The sequence below is a fragment of the Vanellus vanellus genome (genome assembly GCF_965231255.1).
Source record: "Vanellus vanellus genome assembly, chromosome: 6".
Lineage (NCBI taxonomy): Eukaryota > Metazoa > Chordata > Aves > Charadriiformes > Charadriidae > Vanellus > Vanellus vanellus.
Genome location: NC_138911.1, coordinates 65,579,889 through 65,602,871, shown reverse-complemented (window position 1 = coordinate 65,602,871; position 22,983 = coordinate 65,579,889). Strand labels below are relative to the sequence as shown.

General features: G+C 38.1%; 1 protein-coding gene across 3 annotated transcripts in view; it reads left to right on the top strand.

Moving 5' to 3' along the window:
* UNC79 (unc-79 homolog, NALCN channel complex subunit) overlaps positions 1-22,983 on the top strand; it is a gene marked incomplete at both ends in the record, with an annotated part of 113,553 nt that overhangs the window by 77,415 nt on the left and 13,155 nt on the right. For all 3 annotated transcript variants that reach the window (XM_082484735.1, XM_082484734.1, XM_082484736.1), the window contains 9 exons: positions 1,309-1,347; positions 2,305-2,417; positions 2,504-2,589; positions 3,571-3,744; positions 5,561-5,629; positions 6,244-6,354; positions 11,834-11,938; positions 17,761-17,838; positions 20,310-20,399. In XM_082484735.1, the coding sequence (XP_082340861.1) occupies positions 1,309-1,347; positions 2,305-2,417; positions 2,504-2,589; positions 3,571-3,744; positions 5,561-5,629; positions 6,244-6,354; positions 11,834-11,938; positions 17,761-17,838; positions 20,310-20,399 (865 nt within the window). The remainder of the gene's footprint in view (positions 1-1,308; positions 1,348-2,304; positions 2,418-2,503; positions 2,590-3,570; positions 3,745-5,560; positions 5,630-6,243; positions 6,355-11,833; positions 11,939-17,760; positions 17,839-20,309; positions 20,400-22,983) is intronic.

The following is a 22,983-nucleotide window of genomic DNA, read 5'->3' as shown; positions in this document are numbered from 1 at the left end:
AGCTTCGGACCTGTTTTCACCCAGAATTGGCTTTGCACACCATAATATGTTTCATTTTACTGTGGTCTCCTCTTAACAACAATGAAGTCAGGGGCTCTAATGATTTTTTTTTTTTTTTTTCTGATTTATGCTGGGTTGAGTAAAGAGAATATAATCTTCAATCCCCTGCACCATCTAGCCTGACATTATTGCACTGTTGAAAGTATCCGTGTCCTCAGCTTGTCATGCATCGTTAATGAAAATCACCATCCATTTTGGTTCACACTGATGCATTTGACTGAGCTGCCTTAAGGTCCTTTTTGGATTTTGCACTGGTGACTAGAGAGGAAACTGTCTTCACAACAGAGGCTGACAGAGGATTGAGCAACAGCTAAATTGAACCTAAAAGGATTGGGAATCAAAGATAAACATTGAAGGCCAGATCATCAGCAGATGTAAATTAGCGTAGGTCTATGAATTTTCTCTTTATACATATCGACTTATACCAGCTGAAACACTGATGAGTAGTGGATGAAAGTAAAAATTGTATTGTATTTTGTATGTAAGAGATGCTTCAGCGTATGTCTTTATAGTTGCTTTTTAGTGGCTTTTAGTATTAAAGGTGTATTGCTTTGATATTATAAGCCCTGATTCCATTTATTTATGTGTCCTGGATATTGAAAGGCATGATTTTGCTTTAAGACTGTGTTCAGTACTTTCATCACTGAATGCCCATATTTGGCTTTAAAGTCTATATTTAGGTACTAGAATAAATGACCTGATTTTTGCGAACGCACTATTTCTCATCTGACTTTGTAAAAGCTCATAGGTAGTTAGTGTTTCTGAAATTAGGCCAGTTAATTAGGTGCCAAAATCTGGAACTAGAAGCCTCACTTCAGACTGCCGAGTAGAGAATTTTGGCTTAGTCTATGTTGCTGTGTCAATCAGAAACAATTCAGTCAGTAGGCGGCTTTTGGCAAACTTTTTTTTCTCCAGATCCCTCTAGGTTAGTAATTCTCCACAATGTGCATGTAAGGCAATAGCTTTACTTCATTATCTTTGTGCTAGTACAGGGAGGCAAGTAGAATTGTTTATAGAGCTGTTAAGTATTTGTGAGGCTGCAAGACTGAATAATTGAGTTTATGACGTGTAAACGTGATTTGACTGAACTTATGTGCTCCTCAGAAGACCCTTCTGGTGTCATTTTTAATGTTCTCTAAAATTATTATTTATTATTTAAAAAAAATAGTACTTTATTGGCTTGCTTAAAAATGAAACAAACAAAAAAAAGCATATGAACTTCACTTATTTTTTTCATTTTTATTTCAGGTTGGCATCAAGTACCAGTTTCTCTAATCAAGCAGAAAGGTATGGTAGCAAAAGATAGCTTGGCCAAAATGAAACAATTAATCTAAAGCGTCATCCTCCCTGGCCCTGAAATCAACTAAACTTAACTTTTTAAAAATCTATTTTAAGGTTTGTGAGTAAGAGGAAAAGTCTGTCCTTTCTCACTTATTTGAAATATCTTTTGTGTTCTGAAGATGAAATGGAACCCATATTCATATGTCTCGAACTTGAAAAAACTCAGATTCAGACATTATTTAGAAATGTCTTCTGGTTTCCCACAATTTCAGTGCTACTTTTTCTAGCTTGTTCTGTGTTCAGTATTTGTCTTGATGAACTATGTCCATACATTTAATCAAGTGAATCATCCTTGGCCACGGAGAGCCCCAGGTAGTGATGTCTCATTATGTAAACCAGATGCTGAATAGGATAAATTAATTTTGAGAAACTGTGAAAAATGTTAAGATGTGCAGTGTATGAGTAAATAAATAATAGTTTAGCTTTTTAAATGAAGCCATTCATTTTATGAGCGATTAGGAAGTAGTTCATGTCTTGAAGGAACCTGCAAGAGTCAAATTAATGTGTGTGTTTACCTGGCAAACTAATATTATAATGTGTGTGTTTTATGGTAAGGCTGAGAACTTTATCCTGTAGCACTGAAATATACAAGGTAAGAGCAGGATTATATTTCAAACTCAGATGACTCAAAATTATGTGGATAATCAGGAAAATTGCAACTATTTGAGACCTAAATACTTTAGGTATGTGTACATGACTTTCAGCTCTGCATAGTCGAGCTTAACATGCTCAACTGTTTTTTGAGATCAGGACAGTTCTGCTTTTGACTGTCACACTCAAACTGAACACTTCCATAATGAAAAAAATAGGATTATCTTTATTTTCTCTATGTAGTCAGCTTTGATAAGTGTTTCATCTGCAATTCAATTTCTTTATTCTTCCTTTTCCTTCCATTCATTTCAGCATGATGATCCCTGGAAATGCTGCAGGTGTGGCCAAGCAGTTCCTCCGCTGTGTGTTCCATCAGCTGGCTCCCAATGGCATTTTCCCCCAGCTCTTCCAGAGCAATATTAAAGGTAATGTGCGGTACCTGAGTGCATTTCTGGCCCTTTCAGTTACCTCTGTATGGACAGCCAGTGCAAAAATGTCTTTTGAATTTCAGATGGAAGTTTTTTACGGACCTTGGCCACATCTCTTATGGACTTCAGTGAGCTGAGTTCCTTTGCTGCTCTGAGCCAGCTGTTAGAGGTATGCAGGCAATCAGCTCTGTTAATGGTGCTAGTTTTGGTAGCATTATCAGGCACATTCAATCATTTCTTCTCATTCATTAAGACTGCAAACTTGCATCACCAAAAGCAATGTAAATTTTTGCTTTGTCCTCCCTGGAAGCAGGATTAGACTGTCCTCACCATTTTCCTTCTGGGTTTTGCTCTCACTGGATTTTTTTTTTTGTTAGTTGGTTTTGTTTTCCATTTTTGTTTGTTTTGGATTTTTTTTTTTCTCAGGCCAGCTCCTGGAGCTGTCCTACACAGTGGTAGTGTGGGCCATCCCTTCCCCCAACACTCTTTCTGGTTTTCAGGAACATTTCTGCTCATATATCTTAGTTCTCCCTCTCCTCTGTATCTGATGGCAGTTTCTCTTAAGTAGTCCAAAGATTTATTGCCTGCTTTTCACTGGCTGCCTTCTGTGCACTTGGCTTGTTTTTGCCCTAACTTTTATCTTCCCACTGACACTAGTCACTTGCATGTATCCCGCTCTTCCAAGAACATGGTGGATGTTTCATGCAAAGATTTTGACATCACTTTAAAAATGCTTATGTCTTTCCAGTCCTGCCCTTAGTACACAAGCCAAAAAAGCATACGTGGCCACTGAACATTAATGAACATACCTTGTTTAAAACCGTCCAAAGGAAAACACGGGCAATCCACTGGTGAATACTCTGCGAGTTCCACTTGTTTTGCTGCCATGCCAGCCTCACCAGATTATGAGTTGGACCCTGCTTATAACATTTTGGCTCAAAAATCTTTTGGTCAATACTTTAGGAACTGAGCTAGTCCTAACTGTCACATACACAGTTCAAATTCCCTGCACAACATTTTATCATTAGCATTATAGAGGAGGTTAGTCGTACATGTTCTGAACAAATTAACCTCAGCATTTCCAAATACTGTTTAAAGGACTGTTTCTGCATGTGTACATTTTGTTTACAGTTCTCACTTTGTTTCCTAGGGTTTAAACAACAAAAAGAATTTACCAGCAGGGGGTGCAATGCTACGCTGTTTGGAAAATATTGCTACCTTTATGGAAGCCTTGCCGATGGATTCACCCAGCAACCTCTGGACCACAATTAGTAATCAGTTTCAGACCTTCCTTACTAAACTCCCCTGTGTTTTGCCTCTTAAGGTATGATGTATGGACATCTGAAACAAGCTATACTGCCATTGGTCAGGATGTACCCAAACAGCAGGAAGGCTGTGGATGAGGAATCGAAGTGGGTTGTTGTGAATATTTTCTAATGATTCAACTAATGTTTCCAGAGGAATGGACTTATTGAATGTCTGATCCATCCCTTTATCTTTTCCGTGGGTAACAATAAGAACTCTGACCAGAGTACTCTTCACCTCTTTGTTGGCTTTTTTCCTCTACACTTTCCACGTGTAGTCTTTGTGAGATTAGAATACTGCATTTGAGAGCATTTTGGCAATAAAAGTCCATCTGGTTAAAACAAAATCAAACTCTCAAGAAGAGCAGCACCACCTAATTAATTTGTTAAAAGTACATGATAGTTAGACAGGCAGAGGGAACTGAGACTACTGGGAACTGAGCCTAGCCCGTCTGGCTGATCAGGTTGTAGTTCATACTATATTCTGGCTGCAATCAGAATATACTTGCAGAAACCGAACCTAGAAACCTTAGGCTCTGATTTCTGAGTGCTCAGAGGACATACAGAGGGATCTTCTCTCCTAGTGTGTATGTTTCCAGATGTCTTTTCAGTAAACACAGTAAAAACTTTTGAGTCTTTCCAATACACAGTGTATTCTGATGCCCTTATTCTGACTTTATTTCTGATGGCATGAATGAACCCCGTGCTCGTTTCTTCTGTACAAAGCAGTGTTGCTCAGTGTGAGCTGAAGGATCCAAAATCTAACTTTGTGACTTTATAACACCGTCTTTTAAATTGGGTGTCACCACCAAATTACATGAATGACATTAAATTCCTTGACACTATTATGCAATGGTCAGATCTTGAAACCTCTTTAGGTTTTGGTAAATTGAGGCACTATCCTGCAGCACATACTAAGCCAAACAGGCAATAACCATTCCCTTTGCATACTAGTCACTCCAATCTGTTGCATCTTGTCTAATTGAAATAAAGAAAAAGAAATTAACTGGATCTTGATAGTTCCGACTGCATATCTGCCATTCACAGAATATAGAGATGGAGTGTTTACTCTGATTTCCCTTTTATTCATGGGAGGTATCATTAGTGATACAAGTAAAACAATTTCTTGCTATTGAACTTTCCATCTCCTGTTCCTTCCTCTAGGGTCATAAATGACTCTTTGCTCTTCTAGATGTTTGCAGCAGGGATGATGCAAGATAATGGATAGACCCTGTAAAGTCCCATTCATTACTGCAACGTGTGCAACCTGTGTGATTTATGCAGAAGAAAAATCAATTACACCATTAGGAACAATGTCAGAGGGGCCTCTGAGGCAGCTATTGCCAGGGCATGTTCTGATGCTATGGGGCGTGAGTTACAGCGCTGTCTTGGGGTGGGGGGGAAAAATGTCACAGCCCAGGGCAACCACAAAAATATAACGTGAGGCAGGTCATGCGTACTTTCTGCTAACCCTCTCTTTTTCTTCTTTTTTTTTCCCCTCCCAATCCATTTTTATTACAGTGGAAATATATTTCTAGGAAACTTTTGTCATAGAGTGGGTAAAGTTAACTTTCCTAAACTAGCCCTTTAGTGAAAGTTTCTCATCTCAAGGCCTGTGCTGTGGGATGTTACCACCGAAGGGGTATGATTTTGTGTTCAGGAATAAGCCAGTTTAGGCCAAGTAAGTAAAGATCAATCATCAGGTATAATTTTTCAGACTTCACCTGTAACTTATTCATAGCTGCTACCACTAAAAGCAAGGCAAGTGCACTGAAAGGTATTAACTCTGTTTTTTTTCTTTTTTTTTTTTTTTCCTGCCTTTAAATATGTTCACAGTGTTCTTTAGATTCTAGTTTAAGAATCATGATTTGCTTGCTGAAGATACCTACCACTAGTGCCACCAGGGTAAGTTCCAAAAAGAGAAAACTCTGTTGCCTCAGATTTAGCCAGCCTGTGCTATTCTATGAATGTGTTCTTATCCCCTAGCTAAGAAAGTATTATATATAAGCATAAAATTGTGCAGTCCGATACTCTTTGGAGAATGATAAGAGCTTTGGAATCTAGGTTACAGTGAAGTGTGGGTGGGATTACATTCCTATGTGGGTGTGAATGTATATCTTCTTAAAGATTTGATGTTCTTTTTTTTTTTCCCCTCCTCTTTATTCTTTAAAAAAAAAAAAAAATTAAAAAAAGATAGTAATGAACTTGCTTAGAAGTTCTGCAGTACAATTCCACTGGAGTTAGTGAGGTTTTCCTGCATAAACACTACAGAATCTCTTCTATCTCATAAGCACTGTGTGAGAGGTGAATCTATTACCTAATTTTTTGCTTCTAATTTCTCAAACAAGCATGAAGGCAAATGCTAGCTAGAGTAGCCATTTGACTGAAACAGTGTAAATTGCAGCAAGATAGCCTCTGAGCTAAAAATAATTCTGTTCCATTCAGGTGTATCAGAGTTGGAATGCTTTTTGTTTTGCTGAGCAACCAGTTATTGATTTCTCTAAATCATGTCATTGCAGAGTCTTCTGGAGCCTTTTTCAAAATTACTAAGCTTTGTAATTCAGAATGCTGTCTTCACTCTGGCCTACCTGGTGGAACTGTGTGGTTTGTGCTACAGAGCCTTCACTAAGGTAACAATGAGAATATATCTTGCTTTAGGGACAACTGACAATAGGACAGGCAAGGTCCTACTTCCCCCAAGTAGTATGTTTGTACATAAAGATGAAATCAGTGTCAAGTTTCAGACATGTCAACATTTTTAATGTAGTTTGGCTAATCAAGTAGTGATCATGATTCTGTGCCTTTTAATAAAACTGAATTTCACATTCACAGTATAGACAGATAAATGGAACCTGCCGAAAACATTCCTCAGAAAAGTATTTTGGTGTGATTTCATGAATTGGAAGGTTTTTTTCTGTTGTAGAGATGACATGTGGTATTCATGCATGAACTAAAATGTCTGTACAGTCATATCTTTCCTAGTGCACAAGTTTAGCCACATACTTTGTGTAGTAAAAACTTAAATATTCCTAGTAGTGCCTTTTGAGAGCACAGCTGTGAGGAGAGGCAACAGACAGCTAAGTAAAGTGGAAGACTCCAAGTTAGGAGCTTCCCAGCTTAGAACCTGTTTCATTCTGTATTAGGTATCTAACTTTGGCGTGAGTGGCTGTAAGCTGTGTAGAAAAGACAACCGTATGTGTGCACTTTTAAAAAGTTTTTAAGATTCTTGGATGAAAGCTATGGTGTACAAATAACACTCAGTTATTACTCAAGTCCATTTTTGTAGCTATTGGTGAAAAGTTGAACAACAACAACAAAATCCACCAAAACCAATCAAACCTTTTACTAAGGCCCTATATGCTCCATTATGTGGATTGTTAAGGAACTGAACAAAAATGCTGCTACAGCCACTAAGTGCATGGTTTTTCATCCTCGATATCTTTGTCAAAACAGTAATTAATCCTCTGGAAACATTCTCTCATAAGTTCTCATAAGTAGCTACATGATTTTCTATATTGATAATGTACAACTGGAACACACATTGCTTCAGTCTTGATAAGACTAAAAATATCATTGGACAGTGAAGAAGAAACGGTAAAAGCAATGACACTCAGAAAAACTGCACAGCAAGACAATGAGAAACTTTTACTAGATGTAATGGTTTGAAGCATTAAATAGAAACTAACAGTATGTTTAATTACAGCAAGCAAATACTACCTCTTTTGTCTCATTTGAAAGAGAAGAGTTTCTCTGAAAGCAAAAACTCCTCAATACAGGAGGGTCCGTCCAGCTTTTGGAAGTAATTTGAGTTAGATCTATAGTTAAAGCTTTGCACAAGACAGAGTGAGAAAGATGTTAATGTAAAGTCCAACAGTGGCATGTTTTTCAGTAAAACAAAAAAAGCCCCATTTAAAACTGAAGCAAAGACATTCCTCTTGCATTTGTGGTCTGATAAGACTATTTCATATCTGCCTGCTAAAGCAAATTGTGAAATACAGGAAATGTTTCACTCCCCTCAGGCTCTGCAGTTAGTTTTTTCAAGAAAAAAAAACATGTTTTCTTGCATGCTTCCTGGTTCAATGTTCTATTAATGTATCGAGCGCTTAATTGCACACAGGAAACTTTGATTATAGCGCTTGGTAAAATCTCCTCCTTGATTTTGTTTAATGCAACCTGGTGACCCAGAAATGAGACCATTCACTAATGATTCCTTGCAATCTATAGCCACAAAATTCGTAATTTAGTGGAACTCCGCACTACATTATCTTTGTTATTTCTGAAAGCTTACCGTGGTTTTGCATTAGAAATATCAAATTAATGACTGCTGTTAGAAAAAAAAACAAATCAGTTGTGATGTCTGTATTTCTCTACAGTGGAAATCACTGTAGCCAAGTAAGAGTGGTGTTTGTGATAGAATATCATGTAAAAGTGAATTCCAGAAGGAATATAATTTGTGATCATTGAAACTATTCAGATGTAATTGTTTCTTTTGCAACTTTGAATGCGCTGGCTGGGACAAAGTTCCTGGCAGGAACTTTCCGCTAAGCTATGGAGGATTCTTGTCTTTTCAAAGACCAAGCCACTCTGACGTGCACTTTGTAGAGGTCAGTGCTGTAAAACCACTCCCAATCTTTTTTTATCTCTGACGTTTTCCTAATGCCCTGTGGCAGGAATATCTCGGTTTCTCTGGTCTTGGAGCCTGAAGACTCACGTCAATCTGATATTTCCTTGTCTGAGTTTCTGTTCCAGGTCAGCAATTTAATTTTTTCAGTGCCTTTGGAACTCTCAGTTGAGAGTAGCATCTCTTTTGTGAATTGTAATCTTATCTTTAGTTTTCCTTTCAAGTATCTTAAGGTCCTAAATGGACACTATTTTGCTTTCCTATCTCTTACAGCTGCAGAAGCTTGAACCTCAGATGTTGAACAGAGGCTAAAGGGGTTGTATTCTTGACTCTTTGGTATGAGGTTTACACATGAGACTCGCCTGGGTGTCATTTTGATGGAACTAATACCCATTTACAGCTCTGTGGCAGAAAAAGTTCTTAAACTACGTACAAACTATGTTTATACGTATTTATCACCAGCAGAATGATAGGAATAAGTAGACTTTGATAGGAAGGGTACTCTGGGTTATTGACTTTGGTGTCATCACTCCTGATTTACAGTGCAGGAAGCAAGAGGTCAGATGTCAAAAAGCATTTTGCTTGCTTTTGCTTCATCTCTCTGCACTGCATGTGCTTAACAAACATTAAAAGTTTAGGCTGGGAGATCGTAGACTTTGAGAACGAGGTAGCTCACTGTTTTGTTATCCTTAGAGCCAAGGAAAGCTGGGATTCATGAAGACTATGCTTCCTTCCCAGTGTTCTGACAAAGCAATTTGTTATGGCCCAATTATATCCTGTATAGCATAAGTGTTAGTCTGTAAAATAGTTGATGCTTTTGAAAGAATTTTACCTCTCTTCTTTGCCAGTATGTGCAGGCTACAGTACTGGGTTACTGATAGGAACTTCTGTCCGGTGTTTTGGGGGATGTAATTGTCAACTGTCTGAGTATGGCACTGCATTATCTATGTGTCTCAAGACTCTGAAGACATATGACAGTGGGAAGGGTCACTCTTGCTGGTGAAATCTAGCAAGTAATCAGAATCTATTTGCACATTGAGTATTGGGCACTGTTCTAGTTCCCCATTCCCGATCAGAGTGTAGTAGAATCAGATAATGGTAACAAGAATGACCAAACAGTGAGATGAGTTCCACATACAGAGCAACTAAGTTAGGGATCTTCAGTCTGAAAAAGTAACAACTGATGGGAATGTGAGAGAGGTCTGTAAGGTCAAAAGTGACCCAGAAAGGAATGCGTAATTTCATGCCTTTCCAGTATAAGAACAGATTAAGTTTGTAGGAACCAGTGTCAAAGCAAGTAAAGGGAAGTGGTTCTTCAACAGTGCATGACTCCTTGCCGAGTACTGTGGGTGCTAAAAGTGGACATGGGTACAAGACATCAATGGACACAAACGTGGAAGAGAAATCCCGTGAGGGTTATGAATTATACAGGAACCACACTAAGCTCAGATGTTCCCTGAGCTGAAAATAATTGGTGGCTAGGAGAGTCGTAGTGGGAATTATACATGCTGCCTTGGTTTTATTCTTCCTTTTGCATCTGCCTATCGCCTTGTGGGAGATAAGTTACTGAGGACGCTTGTTCTGGTCTGACCTCTCCTGGATATTCTTATATTGTATTATTCTTATCAGAGCACCACTCACGCATGTGGGATGCGTGACTTTTGAATACTTGTCCCCTCAAGTAGTGGTTTCATAATACAGCTGAACTGATCCAGTGTTTGCTGCTTCCGTAAGGGAATGATTTTTTGTATTTATTTACTTTTGAGTTTTAGCTTCCTGTGAGTTTAGCTGCCTAGACTGCAGCAATGTAGTCAGACAAGGACCGTTGTATTTTGGGGCCCATTCCATCAGCTAAATGTGTTATCTGCACACTCCATGTAATTGAAGATCAAACTAGGACCTTGAAGTAAGGTCTCTTGATTCAGACTGGCATCATAATGTCTGTGAAAGACACCATTCATTTCTTCTGGCACCTTCTCCCAAATAAGGGGCTGATATGGAAATCTGTTTTCATTAAAAGGTATGTGGGTGCCGTGGGAGACATGCAGTGTTGCTGGAAGCTTTGTTTGACAGTATGCTATGCAGATACAGTGTGGTGGCATCAGCTCTCTGAGGGGGAACGCTGGTGACTGGTGTCTTGGTCTGCTGCAACCAAAACTCACTCTCGCTTCCAGCTGTTCATCTCCTCCAACTCTTTCCCTTTTAGCTGCACTTGTTACTGTGTGCAGCTGGAGGTGGCCTTCGAAGTGACCCTCACTAATTAAACATCACAAGACTTCTCTGAGGAAGAAGCAAACATTATTATCCCATTTTACAGATGTCACAGAGGAACTGAAGCCCTGACTGAGTAGGAAGTTCCACACATTTAACTTCAGTGAGCAGGCAGGTGCATGAGGTTTACAAGATGGAAGATAGCAGGCTTTAAATCTTAAGCACACTTAAGATATGCTCTCTTTATTAGACAGCATTATTTCATCTCTAATGGTCATTTGAAAGAGAGCTGAGTATAAGTCTTCCTGCTGATCAAAATTCTTGAGTTGATGTGGTCAGTAGCAGGTTATAGATTTGTTCCATGTTTTTATCTTGTTGTCTAAAGTCTGAGAATGTCAAAGTAAGATGTATAACAGGCTCATCTTATCTTTTATACCTCCTTGCTGTCTCAGCTCTGCAACTCTATTCTTAGGCTTCTGTGTTCTAATCTCCTTTGGCTGTTTTTCCCTTATGTTTTAAAATGTTTCTATTGTAGCAGCTGTAGCCAAGATGGTTTTTAATGTGTAAATGGAAAAGTACTGCTAGTCTAACGAATGAAAATAGATGTCCAAGCTGCCTTAGCATAGGCATGCTTATTTTAAGGGGAATCACAATAGAAAAAGCGTATGGTAAAATGTAGACCATTTCTGGAAGGTTTAATGAAAGAATAACGCTGAATACTATTGCCAGTTTTGTTCTCCTGTGTTTCCCTTTATATCATGGAATCATAGAACAGTTTGGGTTGGAAGGGACCTTGAAGATCATCTAGTTCCAAACCCCCCTGCCATGGGCAGGGACACCTCCCGCTAGACCAGGTTGCTCAAAGCCCCGTCCAGCCTGGCCTTGGACACCTGCAGGGATGCCCAGCTTCTCTGGGCAACCTGTGCCAGTGCCTCATCACCCCCCTGTGGAACTACTTAGTGAAAGCTATGCTGCCTGCCTGGGCTTTATAACTGTTTTATAAAATCTATCTATATTTCATGTGTGAAATGTTAACATCTTGCATATAGTGCCTGATGTGACATCAAAGGAGAATCACCCTTATTGATGTCTGTTTAATCAAGTCTGGAGAATTACGTAAACGATGAATGATCTCTGCTTTTTTGTAAGATAGGAGAAACAAATACGCTTTTGTAACTTTTTTATGCTCAAACTTAGATTAAAAAGTATCTTTGTGGTTTACTAGTAGGTGTCAATGAATTTCAGGACATTTATAATTCTGTCTCTTTCTGTTGTAGGAAAGGGACAAATTCTACTTGACGCGCAGTGTGATATTGGAGTTACTGCAGGCACTCAAGTTAAAGTCACCCTTACCAGACATGAATCTGCTGCTGCTGGTGCAGGTACCGGAGATTCTCATGTAATTCTCATACTGATCCTGTCTCGGGCCAAATTCAGGAGCGGAGATGGAAAGTGAGTCCAACATGGTTGCAGAAAGCACCAGCAATGTTAGGGGAAACAAGAATTTTCTGAATCAAAATCCAGTTACATTTGTAACCTTAGGTGCATACATTTAGATTCCCACAGGAAAATTTAAGAAACCAAATTGGGAATCCAGATTTCCCAGGATGATAATGACCTAAGCATTATTGCTGATTTATTGAGGATCGTAGAATATATCTCGAGTTGAAAGGAGACCCGTAAGGATTGAGACCATTGAGTTTCATACCATGTCCCAATGGGGCACTGCCACCTTGTTTTCTTGTCATAGCCCCAAAACCAGTGAGCAGTTTGTGTGGGAAGGGGTGCTATTTGATCATGGGCCAGAACTCGGTTTCTGTCTATTCAGGCAGGCAGTAAGCTGTCTCCGGTTCCTGAAGGCCGTTCTCTTTTAACATGGCATTTTCCAGCAATGGATGCAAAGACAGTATTTCTGTTCCTTGCGTTCTGTGGACTGGTGAGGTAGGAGTTAAGCTAGCTTTCTCATAGGAGAATCTGAGGAAGTAAGATACAAACTTGGAAAATTTTTTCTGCCTCCAAAATGCCAAGTTTGACACCGCAACCCTGTCCCGCACAAACGGTTTACTGAAGTCCATCAGTTTTAATCACAGGTAGTGGGCTCTCATAGTTTACAATGAGCTAACCATTATATGAGTTTAGTAACTTTAAATGATAGGACACCAGCACTCCATATGGTTCAGGCAAGATGTTTGTTATCGTAGATCATTCATAATGCTCCCAACATCACAGCTCCATTCACCCTTTCCCCTCCTGTTATGGGAGGGGAAGCTGCATATATCTTACGATGGGCTCGTTTTCTTTTGAGTACTGGTACATTACTCATAGTAAATAAGTGGTTGCCAGTTGACAGAGAAATAATACTGACAAGTGAAATTATACAGCAGTTAGGATCACTCTGAAAACAATTATTATGCCATCAGTGTTAGGGGAAGAATTTGGTGTGGGGAACAAAACCACTCTGGGTTTTTTCTTTGAATGGTAAACGTTATTTTTTAAAAAAAAAAAAAAAACATTTTAATTTAAAAAGCAGAAATAAATCTGCCACCTTTTTTTTTCTTTTTTCTTTTTTTTTTTTTTTTTTCAAAGCCCAGGCTTCTTCTTTTTTGGTCCTAGCCAGGACTATCAAATAACATAACAACCACCAACCTCTTTTTGTCTTACGGATGCAGCAATGCAGCTTGATATCGTGTGCATCGGTGTTGGCTGACTTTAAATGACTTTTCTGTATTACAGAATAAAGCAATTTTTCTGCATTGCTCCATTGTATCAGCTCAGTCCTATGGCTGTCGCAAAGGGTGACTCTTATGGTTTGAAGAACCCACAACAATTTGTTCAATTTGTTGTCGTTTAGTCAACAATTCTTCTGTGATGACCAGAAAGGGAAACCAGGGAAAAAACAAGGAAACCTGAGGGTTGAAATATAAATGGATTTCATAGAATAAGACTAAATAATTAACATTAATAATACTAAGGAACCAATATTGATCCTGATAAGAATATAAATTATACAAGGGTTATACTTAGCCAATTCTGTCTTTAGAAAGCTGTGCACTCCCAGCAGGGGACAGCAGATGTCGGACACTGTGAGTGCTACGGCTTCGGGAGGAAGGGAAGGGCTCAAGGGTCTTATAGAAGAGAAAAATGTTCATGGTATAAAATAATCCTGTTGGCCAGCTTGGGTCAAGTGCTCCTTGTCCCCACACCTGGTGAGCTTGAAATCACTGAGACCTTGAAACCTGCATACCATAGCTGGCTATAAAGTAAATACTTTCACAAATTCAGACACTGGAGTCCTCTAAAAATGCAGTTTTCCCTAGCATTAGAAGAGAACTTACTGAAAAGTAATTACTGAAGGAGAAACTAATCCTGTGTCACTCAGACCAGGACAGTGACAATCCCACAATCTAGTCAATCCTGAATTCCTCATTTGAGAATGCAAACGTGCCACGTCAGTTTTGGTAGTGGGACTTAACAGGTAAACACTGGTCCTTCACATTGAGTCTATCTTCTGATTAGACACAGTAAGCAAAGCTCTCTTACATTATCTTTATTTCATAAAGATAAAATGATCAATTTATCATTTATGATAATCTCATAAAGATAAAATGATAGTTTTCCTCTTAGCACTGTTCCCATATGCTATATTCACTTTGGGATGTATTCATACCTTGCACAACAGCACCTAATGTGGATATAAATGTCTTTTATGATGTCTGTCTTTCAGAGGCTGATGAAGTGATTCATATTTCCTGCTATCCAAAGCAGCCAGCTTCTGTTTTTATGCAGTCAATGGTAAAGAATAGGGGTTGTATTCAGACCATCTGCCATAGATGCCTACTGGAGGCACGATGACTACTTCTCCCATTGACTCTGCAAATTGGCAGCCCTCGGTAGTATGTGGTCTGAATCATTCAACAGCCTCTTGAATTTAAATACCATAGTAACCACTAAGCCTATCTAAGCACCCTTATAGTTTAAGAAACCTACTGGTAAAAACATATATGTATCTGATTATTTTAATTTTCTTTGGTGTCGTTAAAAGACTAAAAGGATTGGTTCACCTCTTTACCACACAAAGCCACTACAATATCTATGCAAACTGTATGGTTTTGAATCCATAAAGCTATAGCAGGGTTAACACAGCACCAAACAGAAATGGTTTTAATTTCCAAGACAGTCATGTCCCTGCGGACATGTTAGCCTGTATACAAGATTCTATACAGACCATGCACACAGAGTGCAGAGATTCAGTGAAAATGTTCGAGATAACAAAGGAGCTAGGAGCACTTTAATTTAATGATAGTCGTGGGCTGACTAACAAAGGAATTCCTCGGAATGTACATTTGACACCCACATTCATCCAGATTACGTGCTGCCATCAGTGTCACTGGTGACATCAGTGCTAAGATGAGAGTTAACTTTATCCCATTTCACAAAGAATGAGAATTTTAACCAGATCACCCCAATCATAGCATAGGTGTCCTGGATGATAAAGGGTACAGAAAGTCCGTCTCCGTGATTTGTCCTAGCAAATGAAAGCCAACGTGTACATGCTGCTGTTCCATGGGTTTCCATAGGAACTGCTTCTTCACCCAGCATTTTGTTTCCGAGTACTTTTCTCCTGCTCACATTTCACCAGCACACACCATCAGGATTTCCATTGACTTCAAATCATATTAGTGTCTCATTAGGATTTGCTTGTTCGGTCAGGCTCTAAGCTTCGGTGTATCTGATCTGTTCTGTTTAGGTGACTCCTGTTTTCACCCAGACGTTCAGCTAATGTACATCAGTGTCTATCTAGTGGTTCCAGTTTCTGTGAAGACCTGAGCTACTAATTACTGTATGAAAGGATTTAAAGTTACATATAATACATTTATAAGAATATATATTTTAAAAACTCTGATTATGAATAGAGGTATAATACAGATGGATTATGGTATATAAATAATTCACTACAGTCAGCAGACGTTCCCATTTAGACATTATTCTGCAGCTGTATCTCAGCAGACAAAGCTAGTAAGAGGCATGGTGAAAATTTGCCCACTTTTCATCTTTTTGCAGCGTGGGGGTATTTTTCTTTCCTTTTGTCTTTACATATGGCTGGCATTAAATCTCTTGCCAGTGACGTCTTAATATATTGTAGTATTTGTAGAGGGAAACAACACAAATGACAGTGAATTGGACTGGAAATGTAAGAAATTTTCTGTTTTGAGCTTGGTTTCCCCATCCTCTTCTGACTGCATTGCAACTTTAGGAAGGATCTTTGGAACTGGAAGTCTGATGAGAAAGATAAGCTAAATGAGGCCTAATTATTCATTAGAAATGAAATGGAGCTTGTCAGGTGGTTTCCACATATGAATTAATATCTTACTTAACCCAAACTCCTCTATGCAAAAGATGTAGAAAGCTTACAGGAGGGCAGTAGAGGTTGCTTTGGCTTCTTTTGGCTTATTATTGTTGTAAAAAGAAAATGTCTGAAATAAACAACATTTGTCTTTGGCAAGGGGTTTTTGTTGACGTATATGGTGAGTACTCTACAATGTCTGTAGCAGTGCACTGAACTCACTGTTCACTGGATGCTAAATGTACTCAGCCAGATTCTTCAGGGAGTTATGGTCCTTCTTTGCAGCTGGTGTAGTACAAGGGAAGCCGAATCTACACACAAATGGTTGACTGAGATATCCTTCACACAGGAAAACAATGTATCCGTTGTCCAGCGGATACGGCATCAGCATTGCTCTTTCTTATTTGCTGAAGTCCATTAATAGCTCTTCTTTTAAAAGAGAAGTGGAGAGTCACGGTTGCTGTTTGAACTAAGACTCAACTGTCTCCACTGGATTGATACAGCCCATAACTCTAAGGCTTTCTTTTGCTTCCCATTAGAGCTGTAGTACAGAAGAGCGCCAGGCCATCTCCCATCTGAAATAAGAGTTAGATTCCTGTTTTGTTTCTGTTTGGCTCATTCTGGAGTACAATAAATTCTAGCCAGAAGAAGAGCCAACTGAAGCCAGGCCTATGTCTGAGGGTACCTAATTAGGTTATTGATCTAAACTCAGGTGTGTCCTTCTGGTGTTTATCCCAAAGAACAGACTCTTTGTCAAGATGTAGGTTGAGTAGTTTCCAAGTCTTGGTAGGCAGCCTGAGTTCAGATTAAATCTGTCATTGAAAGGTAAAGTTTGTGGAAGCATAGGAGTAAATTCTAGGTCTGTAAAGGATATTTGGAAAGAAGAACGGTCAGTCATTGAGAGTACTGCTGACACACATGCATCAGACAACTGTAATGTATATTGTGTAGTCAATATCTGTCTCAGTTTGTGAAGGTACCACAGTATTAATTTTCAAGAAAGAAAATTAAGTCTTATACTTCAGTTTGACAGCTCTTTTCTGGCTGCTCTTTCGTAGAAAATTGCAATGCATCATTATGGACAGAAATTGCTCAAGTGCAAATACAATATTAGGACAACAAGTTTTAGGAACAAGCAAATCATCTGCAGGGTGTCCAATGCTTACAATGATTAAGTAACAGTATTAGCAGGTCTAATGTATGAATGATGTGGACATCAGAGATTTTTGGGTCAAGGGATTTGGAAATAAAAAGAAGAAGAAAAAAAAAAAAAAGGCAATGCAAATAAAAGCGTAAGAAAGCAATTAGAGATATTCTACTATAACAGAATGATACTGACCTTCTCTCAGAAATGGCTTGTATTTTTGTAGTGTTGTGGCCTGTATTATGCAGAAGTTATACCACACCATACCAGTATGTTCTCAACGTCATCACTGTGGAAGTTCAGTGAAAGTGGTGTAATAGCACAGTGAAGAACATGGCATTCTGCCTTATCCTCTGTCATGATTTACTCTATGATGAAAGGGAAACATTTGATACAATCAAGGAATAGCGAAGATATATATTTTTGCTCATAAAGAAAGTCTGATTTATTATATAATATTCTTCAGATTGCTCCTGCACAGCATATATGTGTTAATTAAGCACATTAAACTTGGATTTTTTTTCATTGAAATTAGCTCATTTATAATGGTGAGTTAACTAGGTTGTTTATAACGAAAGAGCTCTAAAGGCAAATTACCATGAATAAAAGCAAGAAGAGATCTGAACTGACTTTATTAAAGTCATGAATAACTTATAAGTGTCTTCAGGTTCCTCCAAAAATAATTAAAAAATAACTTGTCTTTAATTTCTTCTCAGTTTGTTTGTGCAGATGCTGGAACAAAACTAGCTGAGTCAACAATCTTGCACAAACAGATGATTGCCTCTATGCCTGGAGTAAGTACTGAATCAAACTCCATCTCTTAGTTTTGCTTTTTAAAAAATACATCTTATTCAGCTCTTTTTGCTTCACTTTAATGTTCTTCCCTTTTCATTTCTCTTCTGGTTGGTACGGTGTATTGCAGGCAGAGGTTGAAATGTTTCCTTTTTTTTTCATGTTGGAAAAGTTCTGAACTTGATTTCACTGTTTGAACTCACTTTCACTGATAATCTTTAGTCATGTAACTGACTCCAGGTCAAGAAGACAATGCGTGGGGAACAGACCAGCTGAATGCCTCAAAAAATGGTAGCAGGGAGGAAAGCTGCAAGGTAGTGCCTCCATTCTCACAAAAGATTATCTGATTAAGGAAAGGAGTTAATGGTATTTTTCTGGTAATGTATAAGGTGTTCATCAATATCTTGCTGATGAGTGTAGCTAAATTACTGGTGCTCATAATTGCCAAGGTGCTGCATATACACCTGGTGAATATGCAAGGACACAGCACAAATGGAGGTCTTGACTTGTTCCGTGATGCCTGTGACTGAGTACCCAAACAGATGTTGAGCGTTAGCCCAGCTCTGCTTCACAAGCCGAGGAGAACTCGTCTCCCTGTATGTGTGTCTTTGGCACCTTTAGGGCTGACCTAATAGGATCTTTCCCATATATCTTCTGAAGTGTGTGATTTTTAATTTTTTTTTCTAATACAAATCTTTAATAATACCTTTCCTCCCAACAGAATATTTTAATTTATACTTGCTTTAAATAGATAGACTAACATTGATGTTAGAAAGTATGATAGGAAAGCGATCGTTTCAGAAGAGATCATAGAGAATCAGGCTATCTGCTGCTTGAATGGATGGAGAGAAGTCTTTTGCATTATTTTCAGAGGTCTGAGTGTAGTATCTTTTATAATTCTATTCAATATTTTAGAACCCATGTGGAATCCTTAGTCCACATAAACTGGATGGAGGATATGTTGACAGGGCTGCCAGTGACCTTGTTTTACTGTTTGTTATTCTGTCAAGGGAACTGACAAGCATAGCATTTGAAAAGCCAGAAGATGGCATAGTTCAACACTGTGTAGATTGATATTAACATACAAAAATGAGAAGCGCACAGGTCAGTTGCTTAAAAATAGACTGCTAGCGGTTTTTCGAATTTGAGCCACTAAAACTCAATTATGGGTTGATAATTTTGTGATCAAAACTAAATCTGATTCATTTGTATACTCAGATAGGATAATCAGCTTCAGTGCTTCAAAGTGTAGGTAATTAAATAGAGGTCAAAGAAGAGTAGTTTTCCCCTGTAAACTTTACTGCAATTTTTGCCCTGGGCCCATGACTTTGGATATGGTAGTTTTTGGCGACTTCAAAAAGATAACTAATTTAATAATTTCATCATTGCTTTTACTTGGCACCTACGAATGAGGCATTCATAGTTCCCCTTGAGTTCAGATATCTTTACCTCAAACTATTAACACCTAGTGAGTCTGTCGTATCACCTTCTGAAAGCTTCTCTGCAGGTTCTCTTGTCTGTTCGAAGCCTTTGTTTAATCTGAGAGCTTTGTGCACCTTGGGCACATCTTATACTAGCCAAAGGACAGATTCACATTTCTCACCGTGTTCTAGGAAAAGGATTATGAACATTTGTACTGTGGGAATACAACAAGCACCACATTGAGTCCTTTTGTCTTCCCTTTGAGGTCATTCTTACTGTGGCACAGGTTGCTTCTCAATGCTCTACACCTTTATGGCCACACTGGAGCGGTTCATGAAGGATTTAATTTATTCCTTGGAGTCCTTGCCTCCCCTTTTGAAAACTCCAGCTAGCCTTAGTGCCATTAGAATGCTGTATTTTGAATTGTTTTGCTTCAAGAATGTCCCCAAAACATATGTTAGCTTAAAAAAAAGAAAAGAAAAAAAAAAAACAAAAACAAACACTTAAATTTCAGTGGTATTAATTTTGGTGATTTTTACACATAAAATACCTGAAGCCAGTCATATAAACTGTTTTTCCGTAGTGATTAATGTGAACGTAAGGGTATCTGTGCCTGTGACTGAATTTTGTTTTCTGAGTTTGTAGCTGATTGGTTCCACTTGCAGAAATGCTCAGGTGCTTGAAGAACTGGGTTGTTACACTGTTATTGACTTCTTAAGACTTTGATTCTCAACCACTGTAAATTTCAGGATGACATGACAAGGATAGTCTTTAAAGTTTCATCAGTTAATCTCTTATTGCTGCCACAGATACGAGTATTTTATGATGCACGAACAAGCTACAGCTATCTTTTTATACCATCATCCGATGAGAGTGTATTACAGTGAGAAGAAAAACATCAAAGACGGCCTATTCCAAATTAAAGTAATCTAAAAAGTAAAATAAAGAATTTGACACAGCCAAATTGTGTTCTGGTGAACAAGAAAGACAGACAAAAATATGAACATATTCAAAACCTGGTACTTTTAAACTTATTTCTTTTATGTTCTAGTGTGGAACAGCAGCAATGGAATGCATGCGGCAATATGTTGGGGAAGTGCTGGATTTCATTGCAGATATGCATACCTTAACCAAATTAAAGGTTGGTTCTGGGCATACATTGATCTAAAGTGTCTGTGCTTTTTTTAAAAAAACAAACATGTTTTCTGTAATGAACCTGCCTGGGAGAAACGGTTGGAAGTCTTTGAGGATGACTGACAGTTTTTTTTTTTCTGTCTTTTTAAAAAAAATGTTAGTACTGTTATAGGTTAGACACTTCTGGGAGATCAGTAAAAAGTAGCTTATGCAGCGTTGAAATGGAGGCTCATTCAAACATAGTGAGCACACAATTAAAATTCAAGCTTGATTTTTCTGAAATGTTGATAATAAGCTAATGTCATACCAAAATCACCGTGAGAAGTAGTCGTGTTTAGTATAACCCATGGAAACATAAACGTCCTTGCCTGTACAACTAATTACACTCTTCTGGAGGAATCCTGTGTCTCTTAGATACACAAACAGACACTTAAGTTAATTGGAAGTTCAGAGGTTATTAAAATACAGTATCTGACCTAAAAAAAAAAAAAAAAAAAGGTGGGGGTATGTCCTTTTTCTTATGAGTGCTGCTGTTCTCCTTGTCAGGTTATAGTCTGCTGAGGTGGGGAAAACTGAGTAGTTCTTACCTCTGGAGTCCAAACTGCTTTTTGGCTTCTGTTTTATGCCAAATTGTAAGAGGAATGGTAGGAAAATACGTCTGTCAACGTAAAATATTTTATTTAGGAATGAATTTCATTAAAACACCCTAGTAACAATTAGCTGGTCAAAACCTGGAATTTCTGTTTCGTGGGGGAAGCCAGGATCTTGTTTTACCCCACTAGTTCCTCGCACACTCGCTTGCTCACTATCCCCCTGTCCCCTCTACCCCACCCCATGCCCCAGAGGGGACACCTTATTGCAAGTTAATAATACTTACCACAAAGGAAGAACAATCCCAACTAAACTGAAACTCATGTCTCTTGGAACTCGCCGTAACCTTGTTTTACTGGAAAAATATCCCTTTTGTTAAGTTCTCACCCCGTTGGCCATATGCCTTGAATCCCGTTGAGTTTTAAAAAAATACTCTAATAAGGGAAGCAGCTTTTTGTGCTGGAGTAGAATTGACTTCAAAGCACAAACTAATTAATCACTTTCAGCTGAATTGGATTGCCTTCCCACTCTATCCTTTAAAGTCATTCACCCATTTCTCTTACAGTTCAGAACTGCTTTCGGAATAGGTAGGCAAATGAGTCATAAATGAGGGAGAGATACATCTGGTTTGCCAGTTCCACAGAAAAACATGAACTTACCTGAAATCGAGAATGGGGAGAATTTATTTATAAATACTTGCAGGTATTCTCTCTCCTGTGTGAAATGTTTCTGTAGAAAGCTCTTTGCCATTGGCAGTTTTTCCTTCTGCCCCTTCTCCCTTGGACTGTAGTCTGGTTTTTAGAAATGCTCTTACAATGCTTAAGTCTGATAAGATGATAATTTCTTATGCTCAGTGGGACTACTTATTTTTTAAATTTTTATGCATAGATATAGGTAGGACATGAACTAAAACTTAACCCAGTTCTTCACTTTTGTATTTTGAAATTAGACAAGAAGCTTCCCAAATGTGTAGTCTGGCTATTTAAAACTAAGTCAGAACCATATGGTCTAAAATTTCATGTTGTTCTGATTTAGCCATGTAATACAGGAATCTGAGAACAAGATTAACGTAATAGGAGAGTCAAATATGACCATCATTTTATGTACTGTAAAGAATAAGCTTTGGCTGTCTTTGGAAAATGAAAAGGCAGTTCTTATTTAACTAGGCGAGATAAACTGTGGTTCCAACATAATTGGGGAAAAAAATTCTAAGTATTTCTAAGTTTAAAAACAGTCAGAACTTTAAACAAATTCACAACATCTAGATTCACGTTCTTGTAAGATCATTTAATGTGTTTACTTATGTTGCTTGGGTTTTATTAACAGAGGTGTTCCTAGGAAGGGAGTCCTAAGATTGTCCAGTTGTACAATTTCTTACTACAAGTATGTATTATCAACAGCATCTGAACTACCAGAATAACACAAAGAATGCTGTATGATTTCTATGACCAGTAACAATCCCAACAACAAAAGTTTAATACTGGTTTTCAAATTTTGAAATGTCTACTATCTGCAGAAATTAAACAACTAACTATTTCTGTTCACTTATTCATTTCCAATGTCTTATTTTGCGTGTCTGAGAATAGTTTCTTTGAAAGAGGTTAATTATTTTCAGTCCTGCATATTAGCAACTACTGCATTATTAAAAAGGTATAAATGTTAATTCTTAATATAATCACATTCCAGTTTATTGTTTCTCTTACGTTTATTCTCTTTTTTTCCCTTTGGAATAACATTTTAATTGGTAAAGCTCAGCTAGGTTTTATTTAGAAAATTCCATCATATTTGAAGAAGTATAATGTATCTGCCTGCATACCTGTCTATCCTTTTTACCTGGCTCTGTAACAAAATCATTAGATATTCATGCTGGTATATTGCTTTTTTTCCTCTTGAAAGAGACTTCAACTAAGTGATTTTTGAGAGTGTAAGTTGCTGGGGTCAGATACTTATCTGTTATAAAATATTATTGGTCCTCTGATTTTTATCCTGTTGTAATAATT